This window comes from Megascapheus bottae, chromosome 17 (genome assembly GCF_031878675.1).
Source record: "Megascapheus bottae isolate mThoBot1 chromosome 17, mThoBot2.hap1, whole genome shotgun sequence".
Taxonomy (NCBI): domain Eukaryota; kingdom Metazoa; phylum Chordata; class Mammalia; order Rodentia; family Geomyidae; genus Megascapheus; species Megascapheus bottae.
Genome location: NC_143525.1, coordinates 50,039,980 through 50,060,671, shown reverse-complemented (window position 1 = coordinate 50,060,671; position 20,692 = coordinate 50,039,980). Strand labels below are relative to the sequence as shown.

The window sequence follows — 20,692 nt, the reverse complement described above, 5'->3', positions numbered from 1 at the left end:
CCCCGGAAAGCTTTTTAGGATGTTATGCAATATGGAACCAAATTAATTACTGGCAACAAAGGGCTGCGTGCCTCTGTAGTGCTGCTGGGCCACTGGGTATAAAATGGGCGCTTTCATTGTTGTCAGATCAATGGCAGTTTGGGGGAGGAAGCAGTGACTTCACAGACTCCAATGCTAGCACGTGATGCTCAGGGCACCGGGAGAGGCTTGGTGGGGGAGAGAGGGAGGGAGGGAAATAAAGACAGAGGGAGGGAGGAAAGACATAAGTACTTAGAAGATGGTGTGTGTGTATGTGTTTTAAGGAGAGAGAGAGAGAGAGAGAGAGAGAGAGAGAGAGAGAGAGAGAGAGAGAGAGAGAGGGGGGAGAGAGAGAAAAAATGGAGAGGTCTGCCAGGGCACACTGCTTCCAGGCAGACACTGCAGAACAATGCAGCAGGTTTCCTCCTCCAGGCTGTCTGTCCTCTGGAGCTTCCATTTCCAGCCCCTGTGGCCGCTCTCCAACTCAGAAGGGCAGTGAGCAGGGCCTGAGCCACTTTGTAGGCAGCCCACACCCTCTCCCACCCTGAGGAGGCTCTACCCTGGGTTTGGCTGCCTACAGACAAGCCTGGCTGCCGCCTGGCCTCTGTCTGGCTCCTGTACTGTCCCCAAGTCCGGCCTGCAAGATGCTCACACTCTCTGTCCAGTCCTTGACCAGCAGCCTTGCAGATCCAAGCTAGGTGAGCTGGTCTGCGAGATGGGAGGGTGGGGGGCTCTGACCAAGGGCAGAAACTGGATCCAGGGCAGAAACTGGATCCAAGGCAGGAGCTGCCCTCCTCCCATCTCTGAGAGCCGGCACCACCCCAGCTCCTGCCCCATCCAGGACCGCCTGCATTTCTTGTTCTAGCTGGTGGAGAAGCTACTTCTTTCCTGGACAAGGAAGCCAATCTGCACAATCTGGAGCAGCTTGAGTCCCAGGGCAGTGACAACAGCGGGGTATAGCAGGACCCCCTCACAGGGCTGTGACTCAAGGGGGGGTACAGCAGGACCCCCTCACAGGGCTGTGACTCAAGGGGGGTACAGCAGGACCCCCTCACAGGGCTGTGACTCAAGGGGGGTATAGCAGGACCCCCTCACAGGGCTGTGACTCAAGGGGGGTACAGCAGGACCCCCTCACAGGGCTGTGACTCAAGGGGGGGTACAGCAGGACCCCCTCACAGGGCTGTGACTCAAGGGGGGTACAGCAGGAGCCCTCTCCCCACCACAGCCGGATCTCCATCTCCAGGTCAGCCTTCACAGACACCTGCGGCTTCTAAGCTGGCCCAAGCACTGCCACCCTCAGCCTCTGCTTTAAGACATGGGGCAGGCTGACAAAGCGCTACAGAGCACCTTCCAGGAGAGCCTGATCACAAGTGACAGGGACATGGAGGGTCCGGGGCCACAGGTGGCTGAGGCTGGCAGAGCAGTAACAGGTCCAAAGAGCCTTTGTTCACTTACCCAAGGAAGCCAGCCACTAAGACCAGGGCTACCTACACATGCCTTGCCGTTCATGCCTTGCCGTTCATGCCTTGCCGTTCATGCCTTGCCGCTCATGCCTTGCCGTTCATGCAGAATGAGGCACTACTTCTGCAGATGGCTCAAGGTGGGCAACCTCTCTACCCCACCTTTGTTCCTGACCATCTTGGATGCTCCAGTGTAACCCACCCCCAAACCCCTGCTTACCGCAGGCCCTCCACCTCCGTCCCCGCTCACCCACTGTGTGTGGTGGCTAGTCCTGGCCTTTGCACACGAGCAGCTCTGGCTCCGACTTCAAAGCTGGGTGAGTGCCACGCCTGTGCAGATGCGGCTTGGGTCAGGGGTCTGCGGTGCTCCCCCAATGGTCCTGCTTTCCCGGGGCCCCCTAAAAGTGGAGCTTGACTTTGGCAGGGGGTTTGAGTCATGGTCTAGGAGGTCACATAGTTCAGGAGGTGAGTGAGGGACAGGAGGGTGTGACTGGAAGAGGATGTGAGAGGGAGTTGTAGTGTTGGTCACTACAGGAACAACCAGAGCTCAGCCAGCCCTGAGTGCAGTGGACACCTCACAGAATTTTCTGGAAGGCTTGAGGGTGATTCCAACACTATTCACCTGTGGCATGGGCTGTGTGCTGGGCTCATTGGCGGTGTCCCCGGGCACCTCTGATGTGACCCCCCTCCCACCTAGCCTCCAGTGGTAACAGCAGTCAGAGCTGAGGATCTGCCCTGCCCTACGTGTCCCCACCCCTGGCGCCACACTGAACCAGAGCGCTTCCTGTGGTTGGGTGACTGTTCAGGATGGAGGGGGCCCAGGGCCCAGGAGCTTTTGGCAAAATACCAGCCAGTCCTGCCCAACTGACCTTCATGTCCAGCTTTGGACCCAGCAAGATGCCACCTCAGGGAGACCTTCATAGAACCACATTGGCAGGGGATGGCAACATCTTAAGAGAAGTACCTGGGGAGTAACTCAAAGCCAAGGAAACTGCTAGTGGAAGGCATCTTGTGTCTTCGCTGTCTGGAGAGCCCCTGGCACTTAGCAACTGGACCTGGAAGAAGGCACATGCAGCAAGGGAAAAAAGGGTGGGTGGATGCCTAAGTGAACCCTGAGGCCAGGTCCTGCCTTGCTGGACTCTGCTCCATAGGCCAAGGCACTAGAATGTACAGAGGCATACTCTTTAAACCATCCAAGGAAGGACTGTATTCAAAAGCATCTTGTAAAATGCAAATCAAAACACCCAGATTCTACCACATCCCGGTGAGGCTGCATGTTCCAGGCAGCACTGCTGCTGGGAATGTAAATGAGTGCAGCCACTGTGGAAGTCACAGAACATAAAACTACCATATGCTTCTGGGTATGTCCCTGAAGGGTGGAAGTCAGCACACAGCAGAGGCCTGCACTCCTGTGTTTATCCACCAGCTGGGGAGTCAGCCTTGCTCGGTGCACATTGAACCCAGGAGAGGATAAAGAAAATGGGGAATGGCTGGGTGCTGGCGGATCAGACCTATAATCCTCCCTACCCATGAGGCTGAGATCTGAGGACCAAGATGCAAAGCCAGCCAGGACAGGAAAGTCCATGAGACTCTTACCTCCAATGAAGCACCAGAAAAATCACAGAAGTAGCACTGTGGCTCAAAGTGGTAGAGTGCTAGCTTTGAGCAAAAGAGCTCAGGGACAACGCCCAGGACCTGAGTTGAAGCCCCAGTGACTGACCAAAAAAAAAAAGGAAAAGAAAAAGGAAATCTGGTACACACACACACACACACCATGGAGTATTAGTCATAAAGAAGAATGAAATTCTATCACTTGCAGGAAAAATAAAAACCAGTGATATATTAAGTGAAATAAGACGGACACAGAAAGACAGGTTTCATATGTTTTCTCTCATATTCAATCAAGACCAACAGAAAGTCCAACAGAAGGAACCTGAATGGGAAAGCACTTGAGGCAGAGGGACAGGGGATGGCAGCGAGGATGGTAGAGGATGAAAAGGAGTCAAGTACAATGGACTCACGTGTGGAAATGTCATAATGAAACCCATTATTTTCTGTGCAAAACCAAACCCGTCATACATGCAAAGGCCTAAGAAATTAACTTACACGCTTCCTCAGATCTGGCCTGTCATCTCTCCAGCACACCAGCCCCTCCCTATGGCAGCCCTTGGCTTCTTCCCCCTGTGCCACCCTGCCCTGGACCTGGTGCCCTGCAGCCTGTGCCAACCAGTGGCCATTCTGCTCCTAGACAGGCACCAGAGCTGCCTGTTCCCCGGTGGACAGAGCCCACATGCCTCCCTCCGGGTGTGAGCGACGGCGTCTGCACACGGGCCTTGTTATAACTAGTCCCTGACAGTGAGTGCCATTTTTATTCTGAAACACTTTTATGCCTCCACTCATTTTATATTTTATATGCCCTACCTCTCCTGGTATTTGGCAGATGGTAAAATTGATGTGCAAGGACACAGAGGGCAGGCGGGCAGCCCCAGCACCCATGGCACCAGCCGGAGGCCATTAGCCAGAAGCAGCCTCCCATCTCAGGGACAAAAGTAATGCAAACAGGGGTGGAGGGGCGGTTCCGGAGCTATTTTCCCTTGCGTTCCCGAGCTTGGCATCAGAAGGCAGAGAAGATGAGTGATGGAGAGCATTTTGAAGCCCAGAAAGCAGATGCTGGAGGGCTGATCTGTTGTCCATTATAGACAGCAGAGACTGAGGGAATAAAGGAAACGTGGCTATGTATACACCTCCGTCCCTGGAACAGAGTCCCAGGTGCACTCATTCCCTTCTCCTTTGACCTCTGCCATCTCACAGGGTGGTCTGAGGTGGTCTCCCTCCTGGCTTGGCCATACCTCCTGAAGATATTCCAGAGTCTGAGGGTCTCACCTCAGACCACTGCAGCTCGGCTCACCCCGACCATCTCCCCCGTGGTACTGAACGTCTACCAACAGCTGGGCTCAGGGTCTTTGCCATTCTCATCTACTCGTTGTCTAAGCACGATTTCAGACTCCACACGGCCTGTGTGAGCCCAGCTGTCCCTCCCTCAAAGCCTTCCCTGGGTCCTGCTTTCCCACTCTGCCCAGGCTACCATACGTCCTATCCCAACCAGCATGCAGCGGGATTACCCAGGCTCCCGTCTCTCTGCCCGCTCTGTAGCTGTCCTCTCCGATTCCCACAGGTCTGCCCCTCCCACAGCCCTCTCCTCATCGCTCCCCACTAGCGCTCAGCATGACTGGTCCACGCTGAAAGCTGGGCCTGGCTTCAAGGCCATTCTCCTGAACTCCAGCCCACACACCAGCCTGCTGCTCCTGGGGAGTGGGGGGAGAGCTGCCCACAGGGTGGGTTTGTGGCTCTCAAGCCTCCATCTGCTCCACCACATCTGTGACCCTCGCTTTGCACCTCACTCTTGGCAATGTGTGCTCACCCCGGTTCTCTCAGTCCCCTCTCTATTACCTCCTGAGGAGATCCCCCCATTGTCCTGCTGTCCTCAACCCGTCCACCTGCTGCAGGACTGGTACGCCTGGTCAAAGGCATTTGGTTCACTGCTGGCTCGCCCCAAGCAGATGCTCTGGAAATAGTGCCACACAGAGAGGGAGCCTTACAAATGTTTCCACTGTGCTTTGAAGGCTAGGAAGCAGCTGGGAGAAAAGTCAGCATACCCCTGAGATTTCTCCTGTCCCGGGAGACTGACCAGTCAACAGGGTCCCTAGCCCTCACCCCTGACCCAGTGCTGGCCTCCAGCACCCTGAAGGACAGGGCAGGGCAGTGAGAGAGACAGTTCAGGTCCCCCTCCCCAGCTGGACTCAACAGGCAGCTACAGTCCCCTCACTAACTCCATGAAACCACAGGGCTTCTCCTGGGGGCCCGAGACTTCTGAGCAGGGGCCACAGAGGCAGCGAGATCTTCCTGCGTGGATGTGGGTGGGCCAGGCCCTATTCCCATGCAGACCCCTCTGGCCCCGCGGTGGCTCATCGCCCAGCAGAGAGCAGGCTAGAGCTGGGTCTCAGTCCCCCTCAGCTTTGCTGGACCTGGTGTGACCTGGGGTTCTCTTCCTGCAAGGCCAGCTAGCCCAGTTGTGCTTTGAAAACAGCAAAGGAATGAATGTGCCCCCAACAGCATTACAGGAATGTCCGGGAAGAGGGCAGGAAGTCTTCTGGAGGTGCCGAGCCCACGGGAGTCAGGAGAACCAGCACTCCACCTGTCATAGCTGGTGGGTGGGCTCGTCAGGAAAGGCTGGGAGGCTCAGGTGGGCCGAGGCTGAGACTTAGTCCTGACAGGCTTACTGAGGTCAGGGCAGCGCTGAGCTCACCCCTAGGCCTCAGGGCTGCCTCAGACGGAGTGTGGGGATTTCACATGCCCTGGCTCTGCCTAGAAGGCTTCTGGGGTGGCAGTGAGGGGTTGCCTTCACCATGTCTGAGGAATAAAATCGCTGTGAAGCCCAACACTGGTGGCTCATACCTATCATCCTGGTTACTCAGGAGGCTGGGATCTGAGGATGGCGGTTCAAAGCCAGCCTGGGCACAAATGTCTGGGAGACTCTTATCCCCAATTAACCATCAGAAAACCCAAAGTGTCACTGTGGCTCAAAGTGGTAGAGCACTGACCTTGAGCTGAGGAGCTCAGGACTGCCCAGGCATGGTGTCAGGACTGCAGAAAATAAAAGCAGACCCAAACTACATTGGAATGTTACAGAACAAGAATACCAACCACCTACCCCTCTCATAGATGAGATGGCAGCAGTGGTAAGGGCAGCCATGGGGGGGTCCTCCAGAAGGGCTGGCAACTGGCTTGCTCTGTGGGGCACGATACCGCAGAGCTATAGCAGGATAGGATTCTGGCTTCTCTTCCTGGGGGCTCTGGGTTTCTCTCCACCCACTTGCCTCTCCCAGGCTCACCTTTGCAGAGGAAAGCATGGTGGAAGGCTGGAATGGCTCAGAACTGGGGATTTCCCTGTCCAGAGCCGACACATTTCCTAACTTGTTGCTCTATCTTGGTCAGCCAGTAGCTCTGGGCATGTTCTTGGCCTTGGCCTTGAAGGAGGAGAAGAAGCTACAGCAGGGGGCTTGGGAGGGCCCTGCACAGGCTCCCACCGCCTGTGGGGTAAGGACCCTGATGGACACGGAGGTTCACCACACTGCTGGCCTTGCTGTGAAGTCTGCACCCGGCTGCCCCTCCCAAGGAGGCCGCCCCTCAAGCTACGCGTCCCACCAGGCCAGGCCCAGAGAACTGGAGCCTGATCCTCCCTGCATCCTCCCTGCGCCAGCCAGCGGGCCGGTTCGGGTTTCTCCTCTGATTACATTTGGAATAACAGATTGCTTTCATCACCTCCTGTCCTAGCTCCCAAAGGCCCAGAATACTGTGAGGCAGAGACAGCACCAGGAGGGGGAGGGAGCCGAGGGAGCCTCCCCCTGGCCGGCCAAAGTTCCCCCCACGCACCCCTGCCTGTGGGCGCAGCCGCCTGGACGGCTTCCCTCCGGTGCCACCACGCTGCCCTCGGGTCCGCGGCGCTTGGACCTTGCCCCAGGGCCCTTCTCCTCTGCTCTCCCCTCCCCTCGTGGGGCTGCCACTCCCACCCTTTGTCGACGGGCCCCTCAGTGCCCCAGTGCCGAGGGACCAGAGCGCTTAGGTCAAATCCAGGTCCCGGCCGCCCTGGCTAGGGGCTCCTCTCCTGCGCCCCCCTCGGGGCGGGGCCGCTTCGGGTCAGACGCGTGTGGGCGGGGGCACTGCAGGTGGCAGGCGGCCCCCGAACCCGAGTTAGGGCCCGGGCGGGGGGCGGTGGCAGGAGCTGCCTACGGGGCGCCTGGCCCCGGGCGCGGGTGCTTCCTCCGGGCCCGGCTCCCGCCAGCCCCGCTTCGGGCGCGCAGGGCCCGCCGTGGCCGGGAGCGAGGAGGGGACCCCAGGGGGCGTCCGGCCGCGCGGCGCTCCACGCCGGCCCGGAGCCGGTCTCCCTGCGCGGAGCCCCGGACGGCCGCCTGCGGGCCGCGGGGTCCCCCTGGCGCCGGGAAGCGGCGGTCGACCGCGGCGCGGGAGGCGCGGAGGCCGCCCAGGGCCGGGAGGGCTCAGCCGCGGAGCAGGGGTGGGGGATCCGGGAGGAGAAGGGGGTCGTGGTTTTCAAGCCCATCCCAACGCGAGTGGCTCCTGATGGCACCGCGGGCCGGTCCTGGCCCGCGTCTGGGAGCTGCCGTGGGTTCCTCTGGGCTGGGGACCTAGCGTGAGGCGCAGCCCGGTCCGTGGCAGCGCCCGGAGCGAGCTCGCGGGGTAGAGGACCTAGAGACGCGGGGCGCGGGGGGAGCAGGCAGCGGGGCCACCCAACGTGCGGTCGCCTCCACCCGATCTGGACTCTCCCTGCCTCCGTTTCCTTTCTGTATAATGGGGGGAGCTGGGGAGGCAGCAAGCAGTACTGGCTCAGTCTGCCGCGGGGCGCGGGGCGCGGGGCGCGGGCGCGGCTCCAGTCCCCACCTCCGGGCCCCAGGCGGGCATCGAACCCGGCTGGGAACCCGGTGAGCCATCCAGACAGTTCTGCCGTCCAGAAGAGGCGCGAGGACCGGGGGAGCAGTGGCTGGGCCGGGGGTCCGGGCGTGAAGCCCTGGGGCTGCGGACCGCCGCAGGCGCGACGTCCCTGACCCCCGCTGGGCCGGGCCGGGGCGCGGGGAACCGAAAGCCCAGTGCGCACACGCGCGCGCGCCCATGCACACGGGCCCAGGGCTCGCAGGCACCCTCGCAGGCACTCAGCCCGGCGCCCGCGCCTCGCCCCGGGGAGGGCGCTTCCGGAGCGCGGAAGGCTTCTCCGTGGGGGCCCCCTGGCTGCTCAGCCGGTCCCCGGGGCGCCTGGTGTCCGGAATGGGGCGGGCTCGGATGTCTGGAAGGGCAGCTCCGGGAAGTCCCCAGCGCCGCTCCCCCGGGAATGGCGGGGTCCGCCGGAGGGGGGGGCGCGGGGCCGGGGAAGGGGCGCGAGAACCAGGTCACGGGGAGACTCGGCCGGGCTCGTCCCAGCCCCCCACGGACACCTGAGAAACGTGAAGCGGGCCCGTTACCCCCTTTCGGGATCCAGTGGGCATCCGGGAGCCCTCCCGGCGGCGCTGCCCTCCAGCACGCGGGGCGCGGGGCACACCCCGGGGGCGCGGACCCCTAGGGCCCCTGCCGGGCTCCGCTGAGCCCCATCGAAGATGGGGGACCACGCGCGCCAGAGTCCAGGCCGCCGCCCGACCCCCTCATCCCCTCTGTTGCCCTCGGGGGGGGGGCGTCGCTGGCCTGGCGGGGGCGCGGGAGGGAGGGAGGAGGAGGAGGAGGAGGTGGGGGAGCGGCGGGACGAGGCTGCCCCAGCCGCGCCCCCGCGCGACCCCCCGGCCGGCGGGGCGGCGGGCGATTAAAGCGGGATTCCTCCCCCGCTGACGTCGGCGGCGCCCAGGCCCCTCCCGCGCCGGCATAAAAGGCGCGGGCTCCGCAGCGCCGGCGACAGTGGGGGCCGGACCGCGCGGCGGAGAGCTCGGCGTGGACGCGGAGCGCGGCCCCCGGAGCCCGAGCCCGAGCCCGAGCCCGGTCCCCAGCCCGGTCCCCAGCCCGCGCCCAGCCCCGCACGAGCCGAGCCGGACCGGCGCGCCCGGGGTCCGCAGCCATGCCGGCCGGCCGCGCCGCGCGCACCTGTGCGCTGCTCGCCCTCTGCCTCCTGGGCAGCGGGGCCCAGGATTTCGGGCCGACGCGCTTCATCTGCACCTCGGTGCCCGTGGACGCCGACCTGTGCGCCGCGTCCGTGGCCGGCGGCGGCGCGGAGGAGCTCCGGACCAACGTGCTGCAGCTCCGCGAGACCGTGCTGCAGCAGAAGGAGACCATCCTGAGCCAGAAGGAGACCATCCGCGAGCTGACCACCAAGCTGGGCCGCTGCGAGAGCCAAAGCACGCTGGACGCGGGGCCCGGCGAGGCGCGGGCCGGCGGCGGCCGCAAGCAGCCCGGCTCCGGCAAGAACACCATGGGCGACCTGTCCCGGACGCCGGCCGCGGAGACGCTCAGCCAACTCGGCCAAACTTTGCAGTCGCTCAAAACCCGCCTGGAGAACCTCGAGGTCCGCGTGAGCCGCAGTTCCCCGCCCCCCGCGTCCCCGGCCCCCGGCGCCCCGGCCCCGGCCCGGGCAGCGCGCGGGGGCCCTGCGGGCGCCTCCTCGCTCCCGGGCCGGAGCGCCCGGCCGGGCCACCCCGCGCGCGCGCCCCGTAACCGCGAGGCTTTCTCCCCCGCCCCTGTGCCCCGCAGCAGTACAGCCGCCTCAACTCCTCCAGCCAGACCAACAGCCTGAAGGATCTGCTGCAGAGCAAGATCGACGACCTGGAGCGGCAGGTGTTGTCGCGGGTGAACACGCTGGAGGAGGGCAAGGGAGGCCCGAGGAACGACACCGAGGAGAGGGTCAAGATCGAGAGCGCCCTGACCTCCCTGCACCAGCGCATCAGCGAGCTGGAGAAGGGTGAGGACCCGGCCGCGGCCGCCCCTGCCCGGACGCTCCCTGCAGGGCTCGGTCCCCCAATTCCGGCTGCTGAGGTTCTGGGCTTCCAGCCTGTTCCTGGAGATTCCTCTGTGCGCGTGATGAGGGGAGAGGCAGAGCGGGGACAAGATTGCACGCTGCACCCCCTCATAGAGACTCTCACACACACACACACAAACACACACACAGCTGGGTTTCTCAAGTCTGTTAGGTTTCATCTTCAGCAACTTTGTGCTGCAACCGAGTCAGGCTCCTGCTCTCCCTGGAGAAGGCAGGCTCGCTCTCGGGAGCTGGGCTCCATCGCCCTGGGAGCTGGGCAGGGGCTGCCTTGGGCTGCAGAGCCAGTGTCCTCCCAGCTCCCCCAGGCTGCTGGCACCCTCCTGAGATCACCCATCTGCTTACCCTGCCCCGCCCCCACCCCAAGCGGCCCAGGACTTGAGTGCCCCCTCCCCAGCTTTCCCCTCCGAGTGGCCCAAGTGTCCCCAGCTGCTGTGCTCCAGTTGCTCCCTCCATCCCCAGCTCAGGCCGGCCCCAGTGCCTGTGCCCAAGGAGGAGTTTTGCCTTGAAGTCGCAGAAATCAAACAAGGTTGTAAAAGGGGCGGGGGGGGGGGGGGGAGACAGCCGTGCTCAGAGCAGGGACACGTGACCCGGCCTAGACTGCAAAATGTGCTGGATGGATTTAAACAGTGCCATCTTAAGGCCCGTTATGTAACTGAAAAACAGATCTGGGGAAAAGAGGGACCTGGAGGTGGGGGGGGGAAGGAGAGAGGGAATGCAGAGAATTGGAAACACTCCTGAGAGACACCACAGACCCCCTTTCTTCTCTCTGCTGCTTAGTTCAGGTAGGGGGTGTTGCCCTGAAGAATCCAGCCGTGCTCTGCCCAAGACCCCTGCCTGACTTAAAGGAGGAAAAGGAGGAGGGGGAGAAGGAGGAGGGGGAGGAGGAGGAGGCCATTGCTGGCCTGCCAGGATGCCGTCTAGAAATCCCTCTTGGCCTAGGGGACCTATTTCTTTCTGGGCTCCGGGGCGTAGCAGGAGCTGGCAGGGTGCTTGTGTCCCTGTATTCTCTGTGGCACCACTGCTGTATGGGAATGTTTTCTGCCAGTCAGTCACCAGGGCCCTGGCTGTGCAGGTGGAGGTAGGGTTAGGCAGTCCTTAGGGACATTGACTGGAAGACTGGACACTGGGGGCTGTGTGAAATGGAGAAGCCACTAGGCCAGGAGCCTGAATTTCCCGGAAGTTTCTCCCATACAGAATAATATCCTCAGAGTGGACACTTGGCCCACGCTAGCCTGGTGGAGGCTAGTGCATGTCCTGTCCTGGTGGACCCCAGGTGGTCCCTGGAGAGCCAGTGTGCTCAGGGCTGCCCAGGACCTGGCCCCCAGGGCCGGGGTTGGGGTAGGCACCAGGGTCCTGGTTGTCTTGGATGGAGATAAAAGGGAGAGAGCACTGGAGTAGAGATGAGGAGTGACGGGTTCTGAGCGCTGTCACTGTCACCTTCTGGAATCAGGTCAGATCCCGGAGGGGCTGCTCTGCGGGGAGCTGGCCCGCTTCCCCCCCCCACACACACACACCTTCTTGGTCTGTTGACAGGGTGTGCTGGAGCTGTCCTTGTTCCCTCTCCCGGGCAGGCCTGCTCTGTGCTGTGACCCCCCCTTTACCGCCCTGGGGATGGCACCATGTGGCCGCCAGAGCCAGCCAGGCCAGGGTGCAGAGCCCTTGGGTCAGCTCCTTCACCAGCTGGCTCCATGCCCTCCTCACATAACGGGGCTCAGTGGGGACCAGACACGACTGCGATGGCCAGGAGCCCTGGGTTAAGGGACAAGTGTCGGGACTGGTGTGTCCTCTCCAGGTCAGAAAGACAACCGTCCCGGTGACAAGTTCCAGCTCACGTTCCCACTGCGTACCAACTACATGTACGCCAAGGTGAAGAAGAGCCTGCCCGAGATGTATGCCTTCACCGTGTGCATGTGGCTCAAGTCGAGCGCGGCGCCCGGCGTGGGCACGCCCTTCTCCTACGCCGTGCCCGGCCAGGCCAACGAGCTGGTCCTCATCGAGTGGGGCAGCAACCCCATGGAGATCCTCATCAACGACAAGGTACCCCCCCCCCCGAGGGACCTGGAGGGGGGGGGTAGAGTCCAGAGCAGGAGCGGCCCTTTCCCTTACTGCCTGTCACTCATGAGGAGAGCTGGAAACTTCCAGAAGCCTTTGGAGGTAGGAGTGGAATGGCAGAGGGCAGGCAGTCATCTCGCTGGTGTGATTGTGCCTCCGCCACCGCCTCCTCCTCCTGGCTCTGGTTGGCTCAGCTCCCCTGTTTGGGGACTGTAGATGCTCTAGATGCTTCTTGAAGATTCTTTCCCCATTCAGAGGTTTCCCAGTTAGCCCCCTACTCACAGAGAGAGCCCTGGTGTGTCTGACCCCCAGAAAGAAGGCAGCCCTCCCCTCTGGAGGGTCCTTGTTTGTGATGTGTCACGGTAAGGGTTAGGCTTTTCCGGGCCCCCTCTCCCTAAGTGGGAGTAGGGGAGGGAGCATCCGCACCCCAGGCTCGCTAGCCCAAACTTTCAAAGGCCGGTCCCCATCCCCCACAGCCTCTGCAGAGCTGGCTGGGCATTGTAACCCCAGCACCCAGTGCCTGAGGATGGCAGGGGGGAGGGGAGGGGAGAGGAGGCGGGAAGCCAGGCAGTGATGACCAGGTGAGTGTCACACCGGACTTCCCGTGTGATGCTGTGACCCCCACGGGTAAAGTCGAGGACAGGGCCAGGTGTGTGCGGCAGGGTGTGGTGTCAGGGAGGTGGTGCCAGGCTGGGGCTTCCACGCCAGGGTGGGCATCCCTCTCCTCCCAGGTGGCCAAGCTGCCCTTCGTCATCAACGACGGCAAGTGGCACCACATCTGCATCACGTGGACCACGCGGGACGGGGTCTGGGAGGCCTACCAGGATGGCACCCAGGGCGGCAGCGGCGAGAACCTGGCCCCCTATCACCCCATCAAGCCGCAGGGCGTGCTGGTGCTGGGCCAGGAGCAGGTGAGGGTGGAGCGGCCGGGGACCCCGGGGGGTGGGGAGCCGCCCGTGGGTCCTCCCACAGGTGGGCTCAGGAATCCCCAGCGGGGAGGGAGGGAGGGTCTGCACTCCTGGAAAGCACAGCAGGGACGCCTGATCTTTAGGTTCTAGAAGGGCACTTCAGCTTTTAGCAATGAATAATTTAGTTCCAGTGAAGTGCTTCCACTTCTTCGGGGCGTGAGGGAGAGGTAGGCCGAGGTCCAGAGAAGCCAGGTCTCCATTCCTGCTGGGACAGGATCGGCGGTAGCTGGGAGGATGTGAGTTAGGGCCTGAAACCCGGAAGCCATGGGTGTCGAGGCCCGGTGACCCTTCACTCGGGCTGAGGGAGGGCAGAACCCAGGGCGCCCAGCACATGACCTGCGTCCCGAGAGCAGGCGGTGGCACCACAGCTGTGCCTGAGCCCAGACAGAGACAGATGCGTGGCTGAAGACCAGGGAGAGGAGAGAGAATGGTGCCCTGAGGAGGCCCAGATACCTCCTATCCTCTGGGGAGGCCCCTCAGCTCACCCAATCCCCCAACACCCATCCCTACTTTTCTCCAAAGGACGCGCTGGGCGGAGGGTTCGATGCCACCCAGGCATTTGTGGGTGAGCTGGCCCACTTCAACGTCTGGGACCGCAAGCTGACCCCAGGCGAAGTGTACAACCTGGCTACCTGCAGCAGCAAGGCCCTGTCCGGCAACGTCATCGCCTGGGCCGAATCTCAGATCGACATCTACGGGGGAGCCACCAAGTGGACATTCGAGGCCTGTCGCCAGATCAACTGACCGCGCTGGGCCCCGCCTGCCCCCACCCTGCCTGAGCAGCCATCTCTTCTCTCCCTTCCCCAGGAATGAATCAAGGCCACGGCCCTGCACCTGCACACAGCCTGGTTCTGTCCTCCTCCTGCACATGAAGCAGCCCGGCTCCCCTCCATCCCTGAGGGGCACCCCATGTCTCCCTAGGAGCCCCGACTGTTTTCCAGGCATGCCTAGTCACAGCTAAAGCAGGCGGCATCGACTCTGAACAAGGCAGACGTAGGTGAGAGGTAGTGTGTGTGTGTGTGCGTGTGTGTGTGTGTGTGTGTGTGTGCGCACACGTGCGCTTGGAGGAGGCGTTTACTTTAGAGTGAGCTGTTCACTTCCTCCTTGCTTTGGGAACCTCCCCCTGGGTCAGAGTGTCTGCTGGCTCTGCTGTCCGCCTCACCCCGTGCAGCGCCTCTCGCGCAGCCATCGGTCTTGTCAACCTCTTTTGGAGCAGTATGGCTCTCTTTTGCCATTATGCGTGTCCGGGAGTGGTTTGCTAAGGGAGAGGGGTCCGCAGAGGGAGAGTTTGTATTTGAGGGAGGTCACCCTGCCCCCTGCACACTCGCCTCCCCGCTCGCTCCATCCCAGAGCCTCGCCCTGGCCTTGCTGCCTCCCAAAAGGCTGTTCAGCCACAGAGCTCTCTTCCCCTTCCGTAGTGCCCTGGCCCGGTCCCTCCTGCTTGTCTTATCAGAGACTTTGAGGGAGGAGTCTGGGCTCATTGAGACCCCAGCAGCCCCCGGGACAGCCCATGGCGCAGTCGCCAGGGGCAGTAGCTTGGCTGTGTTGGGACAGGGGTCGGGGGCTGTTCCCACATGGAGCCAGCCTGGCCGGGGCAAGTCCTGCCACCCAGTTCTCCATGCACTGGCCTTTCCCAGCCCCTGACTCGTGTCCAGACTGGCCTTTGGCTTTTCCCATGGCAAACAGCATGAACAGCTTTTTAGTTCCGAAAGGGAGGCGTGTGCGTGTGTGTGTGTGTGTGTGTGTGTGTGTGTGTGTGTGTGTGTGTGTGTGTGTAAGCAAGAGAGAGAGAGAAACACGCAGAGGTTGTGCCCAGGGTAGGGAGAGTCCCCTGCTTTGTCCCTGTCTGGTGGGCACAGGCCCTGGAGCGCCCTGGACTCTGGCTCCAGAAGCTGAACTAGCGAAAGGCTGACCCAGTCTTTCTAGCCATCCACACTGCCCGGCTCATCTGCACTGCAGACCCCTCTCGGGCGGGTGTCGGATGCCCCCTGTTGCTCCCCGGGCACCTGTCTCCTTCTGCCAGGCCCTGTCCTGTGGGAACCTCGTGCATCCGTGTGTGTCGGTGTCCCTGTCGCTGTCCTCGTGGTGTCTGCACGGTCCCGGGCGCCGGCTCACAGGCGTGCAGAGTGGCTGCCGCAGCCTCGGCGTTCCACAGTGGCTTTTTTCTTAGATAATCGTGCTTCCTCCTCGCCCTTCGGGCTGTGGCGCCCGTGGGTCTGCGAGCTCTTCTCCGTGTGTTTGCATGTTCCTGGGGTGGCGTACCCCTTGCTCCCTGGTCCGGTGTGTGTTCCCCTGCCTGCATGGACTTCTCTGGTTCCGTGTTGTGTGCTGGTGCCACCAGTGTTCTGTGACCACCCATGTAGCCGCCAAAAACGGATGGGTAAGCAAGTCAGGGGCGTCGGAGGCGGCGCACAGACCCGTGCTCCTCTCCGCCTGCCCAAGCCCCACACGCAGCAAGAAGCATTTCTAACAGGTGGGCTGAGAACAAGCAGAATGATACTCTTGGTTGGGAAAGAGAGAGAGGGAGAAAGAGAGAGAGCAAGCTTGGAATCACCTTTCCAGACCAGATTGTGCCCCACCCTCACTCCAGCTGTCTGGAAGCTGCTGCCAGGCAAGGCCCAGAGCCACTGTGCCAGGGGCCAACACCTGCCACCAGCTCCGGCCCCTGCCAATACGAACCCCAGTCCACCTCTGTCCAGACGGGCCAGGTGGGAGCTGTCGGTTCAGGACCACAAGCCATCCTCTGCCCTAGCTAGAGGGCGGAGCACACCCCCCCCCCCATGCTTATGTCTGTCCTTTCTGCCTCCTGGCGCCTCTCCTTCCTCCCTGTCCCCTCTCTCCTGATGAGCCCACGGTGCCAGGGACAGAAGCGGACATTGAGCTCCCGCCCCGCCCCTCACTGGAGTCTGTGCCGAGCCCCCTCCTCCATCACTGTAGGCGCACTTGGCACTTGGCTGGCCCCGAGAAAGGTAGATGACACAGCCGAAAATCTAATCCACACACTTCCTCCGACTCCATGATCTGATTGATGCTCCCTCTTGCACTGAATAATACATGCCTCTCTCAGGTAAGCCATTTTATAACATAAGAAGATAAAAAGCACTGCTGAGACAGTGTCTGCTTTTGCCAAGCTGGTGTCCGGCAGCTCCCAGGGCGTCTGGGGTGGGAAAGCTGCCACAGAGGCCCCGGGCTCTAGATCCCACTTGAATCGTAAGCCTTCTTGCTTTTGATAATAATACAGTATTATTTCTCTTACTGTAGAAGAAAAAGTTTATTACCAAACAAGAGTATTTTTATGAAAGAATAGGATAAACCTATAAATTATCTCAACCTCTATCTCCCTTGGGAAAACTTTCAGGCTCCACCAAAATGTAGGACTGAAAGATGTATTTTGGAAGAAAGAGATACATTTTGTATGCTTTCTTTTCCTTTTGTAGACTCCCAGTTTCTTTTCTAAGACTGCAAAGATCACGTTGTCACCAGCCCTGGGACCTGAGACCGTGGGGGCGGGGTGGGCGGGGGAGGCGGGCGTGAGGTTCACAACCATTCCAGCAAGGGGCCACCTGAACCTGAAAAGGTGCGTTGGGGACCAGGAGAGCCCAAAGGCTGTTTCTGGCGGGCTCTTGGTTTTGGAGCTGGCCATCGGTTCCAGGCTAGCTAGAAGTAAGGCTGCGTGCTGGAAGGTGAGGGGGCCAGACTGCACGCCCTTCAGCATGGCCCGGGCGGCTTCGAGCTGTCAGGCTGTCATCGCTCAAACACAAGGTGTACGTTTATCCAGCTAAGAACAGGAAGTGTGTCGCTTCTGTGCGCAGTGGACTCGTGTTAGGAGGGAACGAATCGTTAAGGAGAAACAAAAGCCCAATACTTAAGAGTCCCAATTTTGTCTTTGCCAAAAAATAAAAAACAAACAAGTAACCCCCCTGGAGTTGATATTGTTACCATGTACATACTGTAAAATAGGAAAGAGAATTGATGTATCTTACTTTTTCATTATTTGCTAACCAAAGTTGTACATTTTCATACTATCTGCAGCCTTTTGGGTATCAAAGGGGCCAAAACCACGGGCCCGCCCCCACTCCTCATCGGCAGGTCTGGAAACGCACTATTTCTACTGGTATTCTTGCTTTTTTCTCTTTTTGTTTTTTCATTTTCTTGCTGAAATGACATGAATTGTTAAGTTTATTTTTACACAGTAAAGAGTGAAGAAAGATTGGTTTCCTTGGACTGTTTTCTCTTTCCTAAAGCTTCCCCCTTCCTGGCCGTACTGTCGTTTTCTGTCCCCACCTGCAAGGCACAGTGGCCACACCTATAGGGGACACAAATCCAGTCGCTACATTGTACTGTATTCTCTACCAGCCCTTGGGATGCTGAAATCTCAGGGGCAGGGGGGGGGGTCCTCACTTCCCAGGAGCAACTGACACAGAGGTGATTTCCCAATTTAAGGAGGCGCACAGGGCCTGAGGTGAAGGGTGGCTTGGCTCGTCCTCTGCAAATGTCCCTGACACCCTAGTGATGTCCCAGCATCCCCAGGCCCCTTCCCTCAGCACGAGTTGAGGGGAAGCACTCGCCCCTGCCGATGGGAGTGGGTACCCAGTGCCTGAAGAACTTGCTTCCTGGCCAGGCCTGACTGGCCTGGGCAGCCTGGGGCGGCCTCCCTTCCAGGGGCACAAGGATTGGGGTCCATGTTCTGGTGCTCACAGCGAACCACCTGAGGCTGTAGCTGCTTGGCTGTCCCCATAACCTGGGCCATTCTGCCTCCATGTTGGTACTGCCCAAGGTTTTCTACACAATACCCTGGCTTTCCCCAGCCACAGGGAGCTGGGCTTTATGGGGTGACTGAGCCACTGCAGTGTACAGGAAGACAAGCAGGCAGTCCTGAGACCCTCGGGCGGCATCTCTGCGCACAGCAGCCAGTGGCTGGATCCCCTGGCCTGGGTCCTAGGGGCGCAGGGGCAGCTGCAGGGGGCTTAGAGTGGTGCCTGCAGCGTGGTACCTTCTCGCAGGCCAAATGCCACCTGGGGCTCCAGCTCAGGGAAGAGCATCGTTGTCTGTGTGGTAGAGTCTTGCTTGAGTGTTTCAACTCCCATTAGAAAGAAGTGGCTTTCTGTATCTCCCACATCTGGTCTCTGCACATCAGTGGATGATACCAGGGGACCCGGGGCTGAGAGCAGTGGCTTGTGGAGGGTTCCAGCCTTGTAGGGCGTTTACAGCCCACTCTGTAGCCCCACGGGCCTACTCCAGGCAGAAGGGGCACACCCAGGATTTCACGTCCAGAGATGTCTTATGCCCACAAGATGCATGAAGCATTTCTTGTGTGCATACTTTTTTTTTTTAACTTACACCACACAGAGGCAGTCTGCCCTGTTTTGACTGCAGTAAGCTTACTTTTTTGCTTTTATGGGTGTACTGGGGCTTGAACTCAGGGCCTGGCCGCTCATTCTCCCTTAGCTTCATTGAAGGCTGGCACTGGAGCCATACCTACATTTGAGTTTTTAGTTAATTGGAGATAAGTGTCACTAGGATTTGTCTGTCCAGACTGGCTTTGAACTGTGATCCTCAGATCTCAGCCTCCTGAGCTGCTAGGATTATAGATGTGAGCAACTGGTGACTGCTTCTATTTTATGCTGTGCTAATTCTTCTCTCTGAAGCTTCCTTCATCTGCGCAAGCACAGGAGGTGGTGGCCTGATGAGAGAGTCCACTCCACCATTCCACCTCGCTAGCAGAATGGTTTGGGGGATCCTCTAGTGACTTAGAGAGGGCTGGGCTGGGAGAGCCTCGAGGGTCGGTTAGTGGAACCATCCCCCTATTAGGTGACTGAAGCTGAGAGGCCCTGAGGCATGTTCAACGTTCAACAGCCTGACCAGAAATGTTGAGAGCCCATGAATCCTGGCCCCTGGATCCCAGGCTCCTCCCCTGCAACCTGCTGGCCTCACAGGGCTGTGGGAATGGATGAGTCCTTCCCTCCTCTCCTCCCTCCCCTCCTCTCCTCCCTCCCCTCCCTGCTTCCTCTCCCTCCCTCCCTCTCCTCTCTCCTCTACTATGGATTTCTCTCCTTGGGGGTTGGCACCAAGGGGCTGCACCCTGCTCAGCTCAGCGCCACTCCCCAGACCCCTCTCCATGATTCATCCACCCGAGGAGGGCACTGTCGTCTCCGTATGTTCGAGTGTGGCTCACAGGGTAGAAGCTGTGGCTGTCACTGGCACTGGGGGGCTGGAGTCGCTGGGGTGCTGCCCTCAGAAGAGGCTCTTTGGAGGGTCTCCTGTCAGGTAATGAGGTGCCTCCATTCCACACAAGCCCCTGCTCCCTTCCTCAAGGTCCTTGCCAAGGTGGGAAATGGAAGGCCATTCTGAACTGCAAGTGACGACACTTTATCTTTATGCACTGCCTTGGGTATTTCCTTCCCTCCTTTCCTTTCTCTTTTCTTTGAGATTTTTCTTTTTTTCTGATGGTACTGGGGTCTGAACTCAGGGCCTTGTTCTCTCTCTCATAATTAGCACTCTACTACTTAGGTCACATTTCAAGCCTGGCTTTTTGCTGGGTAATTGGAAATGGAGTCTCATAGACTTTCCTGCCCAGCCTTGGCTTTGAACCTCTATCCTCAGATCTCAGTCTCCTGAGTAGCTAGAATTCTACAGGCCTGAGGCACTGGTGCCCAGGTTTCTATTACACTTACTTATTTACTATAAATCCCTGAACCAGGTATTGGTGACTGCACCCCGCTTAGCAGGGGAATTGTGGAAACTTGGATATCACTATGTCTCTTGGTTTCTCAAGGAGGTTGTGCCTCCTGAGAGAGACTGAGCTGGTCCTGTGGAAAATCAGACCCCACCTCTGAATGACAAGGGAGGGCTGGGTGGTGCCATGGGCCTCGAGCAATCCCTGGAGCCTACGGCCTCTGCCTATAACTCAGCGGCAGCTTTAGGCAGAAGCCACAGGACCTCCTCGCTGGGACGATTCTGCCCTAGTGACATTCCCTTGGGGTCTTCACGGTCCCTTCCTAAACCTTCAGACCAGCCCTGGAACCTCCAGACGAGACAAGCTCATGTTTCTGTACTCTGTGTGGGCAATGCTGGAATGGGGCTCCCTGCTTCCCGAACAGCTCAGCACCTTTCCTGTTGGAAGGAGAGGTACAGCTGGGCAGAAGAGGCATTCGGGAGACAAAACACTGCCACACATCCACCCCACACTCTCATCCAGAAGTGTCTCCTCACTGCCCCCGCCCCCGGCCAGCAGGCCAAGAGGAGTCTGGGTGGCACAGGTGCCCAGCACCGGTTTGCGACAGCCTGGAAACCGCCCTGGGGGAGGAAAGGCCCTGGAGGAGGAGAGGCCCATGTGTCTGTGCTCAGAAGACAGGGCCAAGGAGGCCGTCTGTCCCTGATTTGCTTTCCGTGACTCTCAATTCAGGACAAGGTGGGGGGCCATCTGCTAAGTGGGCACAGAGAAAACATTTTCACTGTGCAGAAAATTGGCTTCCAAGGGGAAGCCCTGTTCAGCACACGACCAGTCAAGAGCTGCACAGGCAGGAGAGTGGGGGCTCTGGGGCTCTGTCTGAAGAGATGCGATGCTGCTCAGTGAGTTAGATAGGCCTGAGGCATGGAGAAAGGAGGGGTGAGGAGGGGAGGAGAGGGGAGAGGAAGGATGGCGGCTACACTCTACTCTGCTCCCA

At 60.0% G+C, this 20,692-nt stretch overlaps 1 protein-coding gene across 1 annotated transcript; it reads left to right on the top strand.

The window, feature by feature from the left end:
* Positions 1–8,944: 8,944 nt before the first annotated feature.
* Positions 8,945–16,453, top strand: Nptx1 (neuronal pentraxin 1). The gene is made up of 5 exons (XM_090351344.1): positions 8,945–9,534; positions 9,720–9,927; positions 11,798–12,042; positions 12,789–12,968; positions 13,548–16,453. Exons 1-5 carry the CDS (start codon positions 9,091–9,093, stop codon positions 13,767–13,769), a joined length of 1,299 nt encoding a protein of 432 aa, XP_090207470.1. The 5' UTR covers positions 8,945–9,090; the 3' UTR covers positions 13,770–16,453.
* Positions 16,454–20,692: the final 4,239 nt, after the last annotated feature.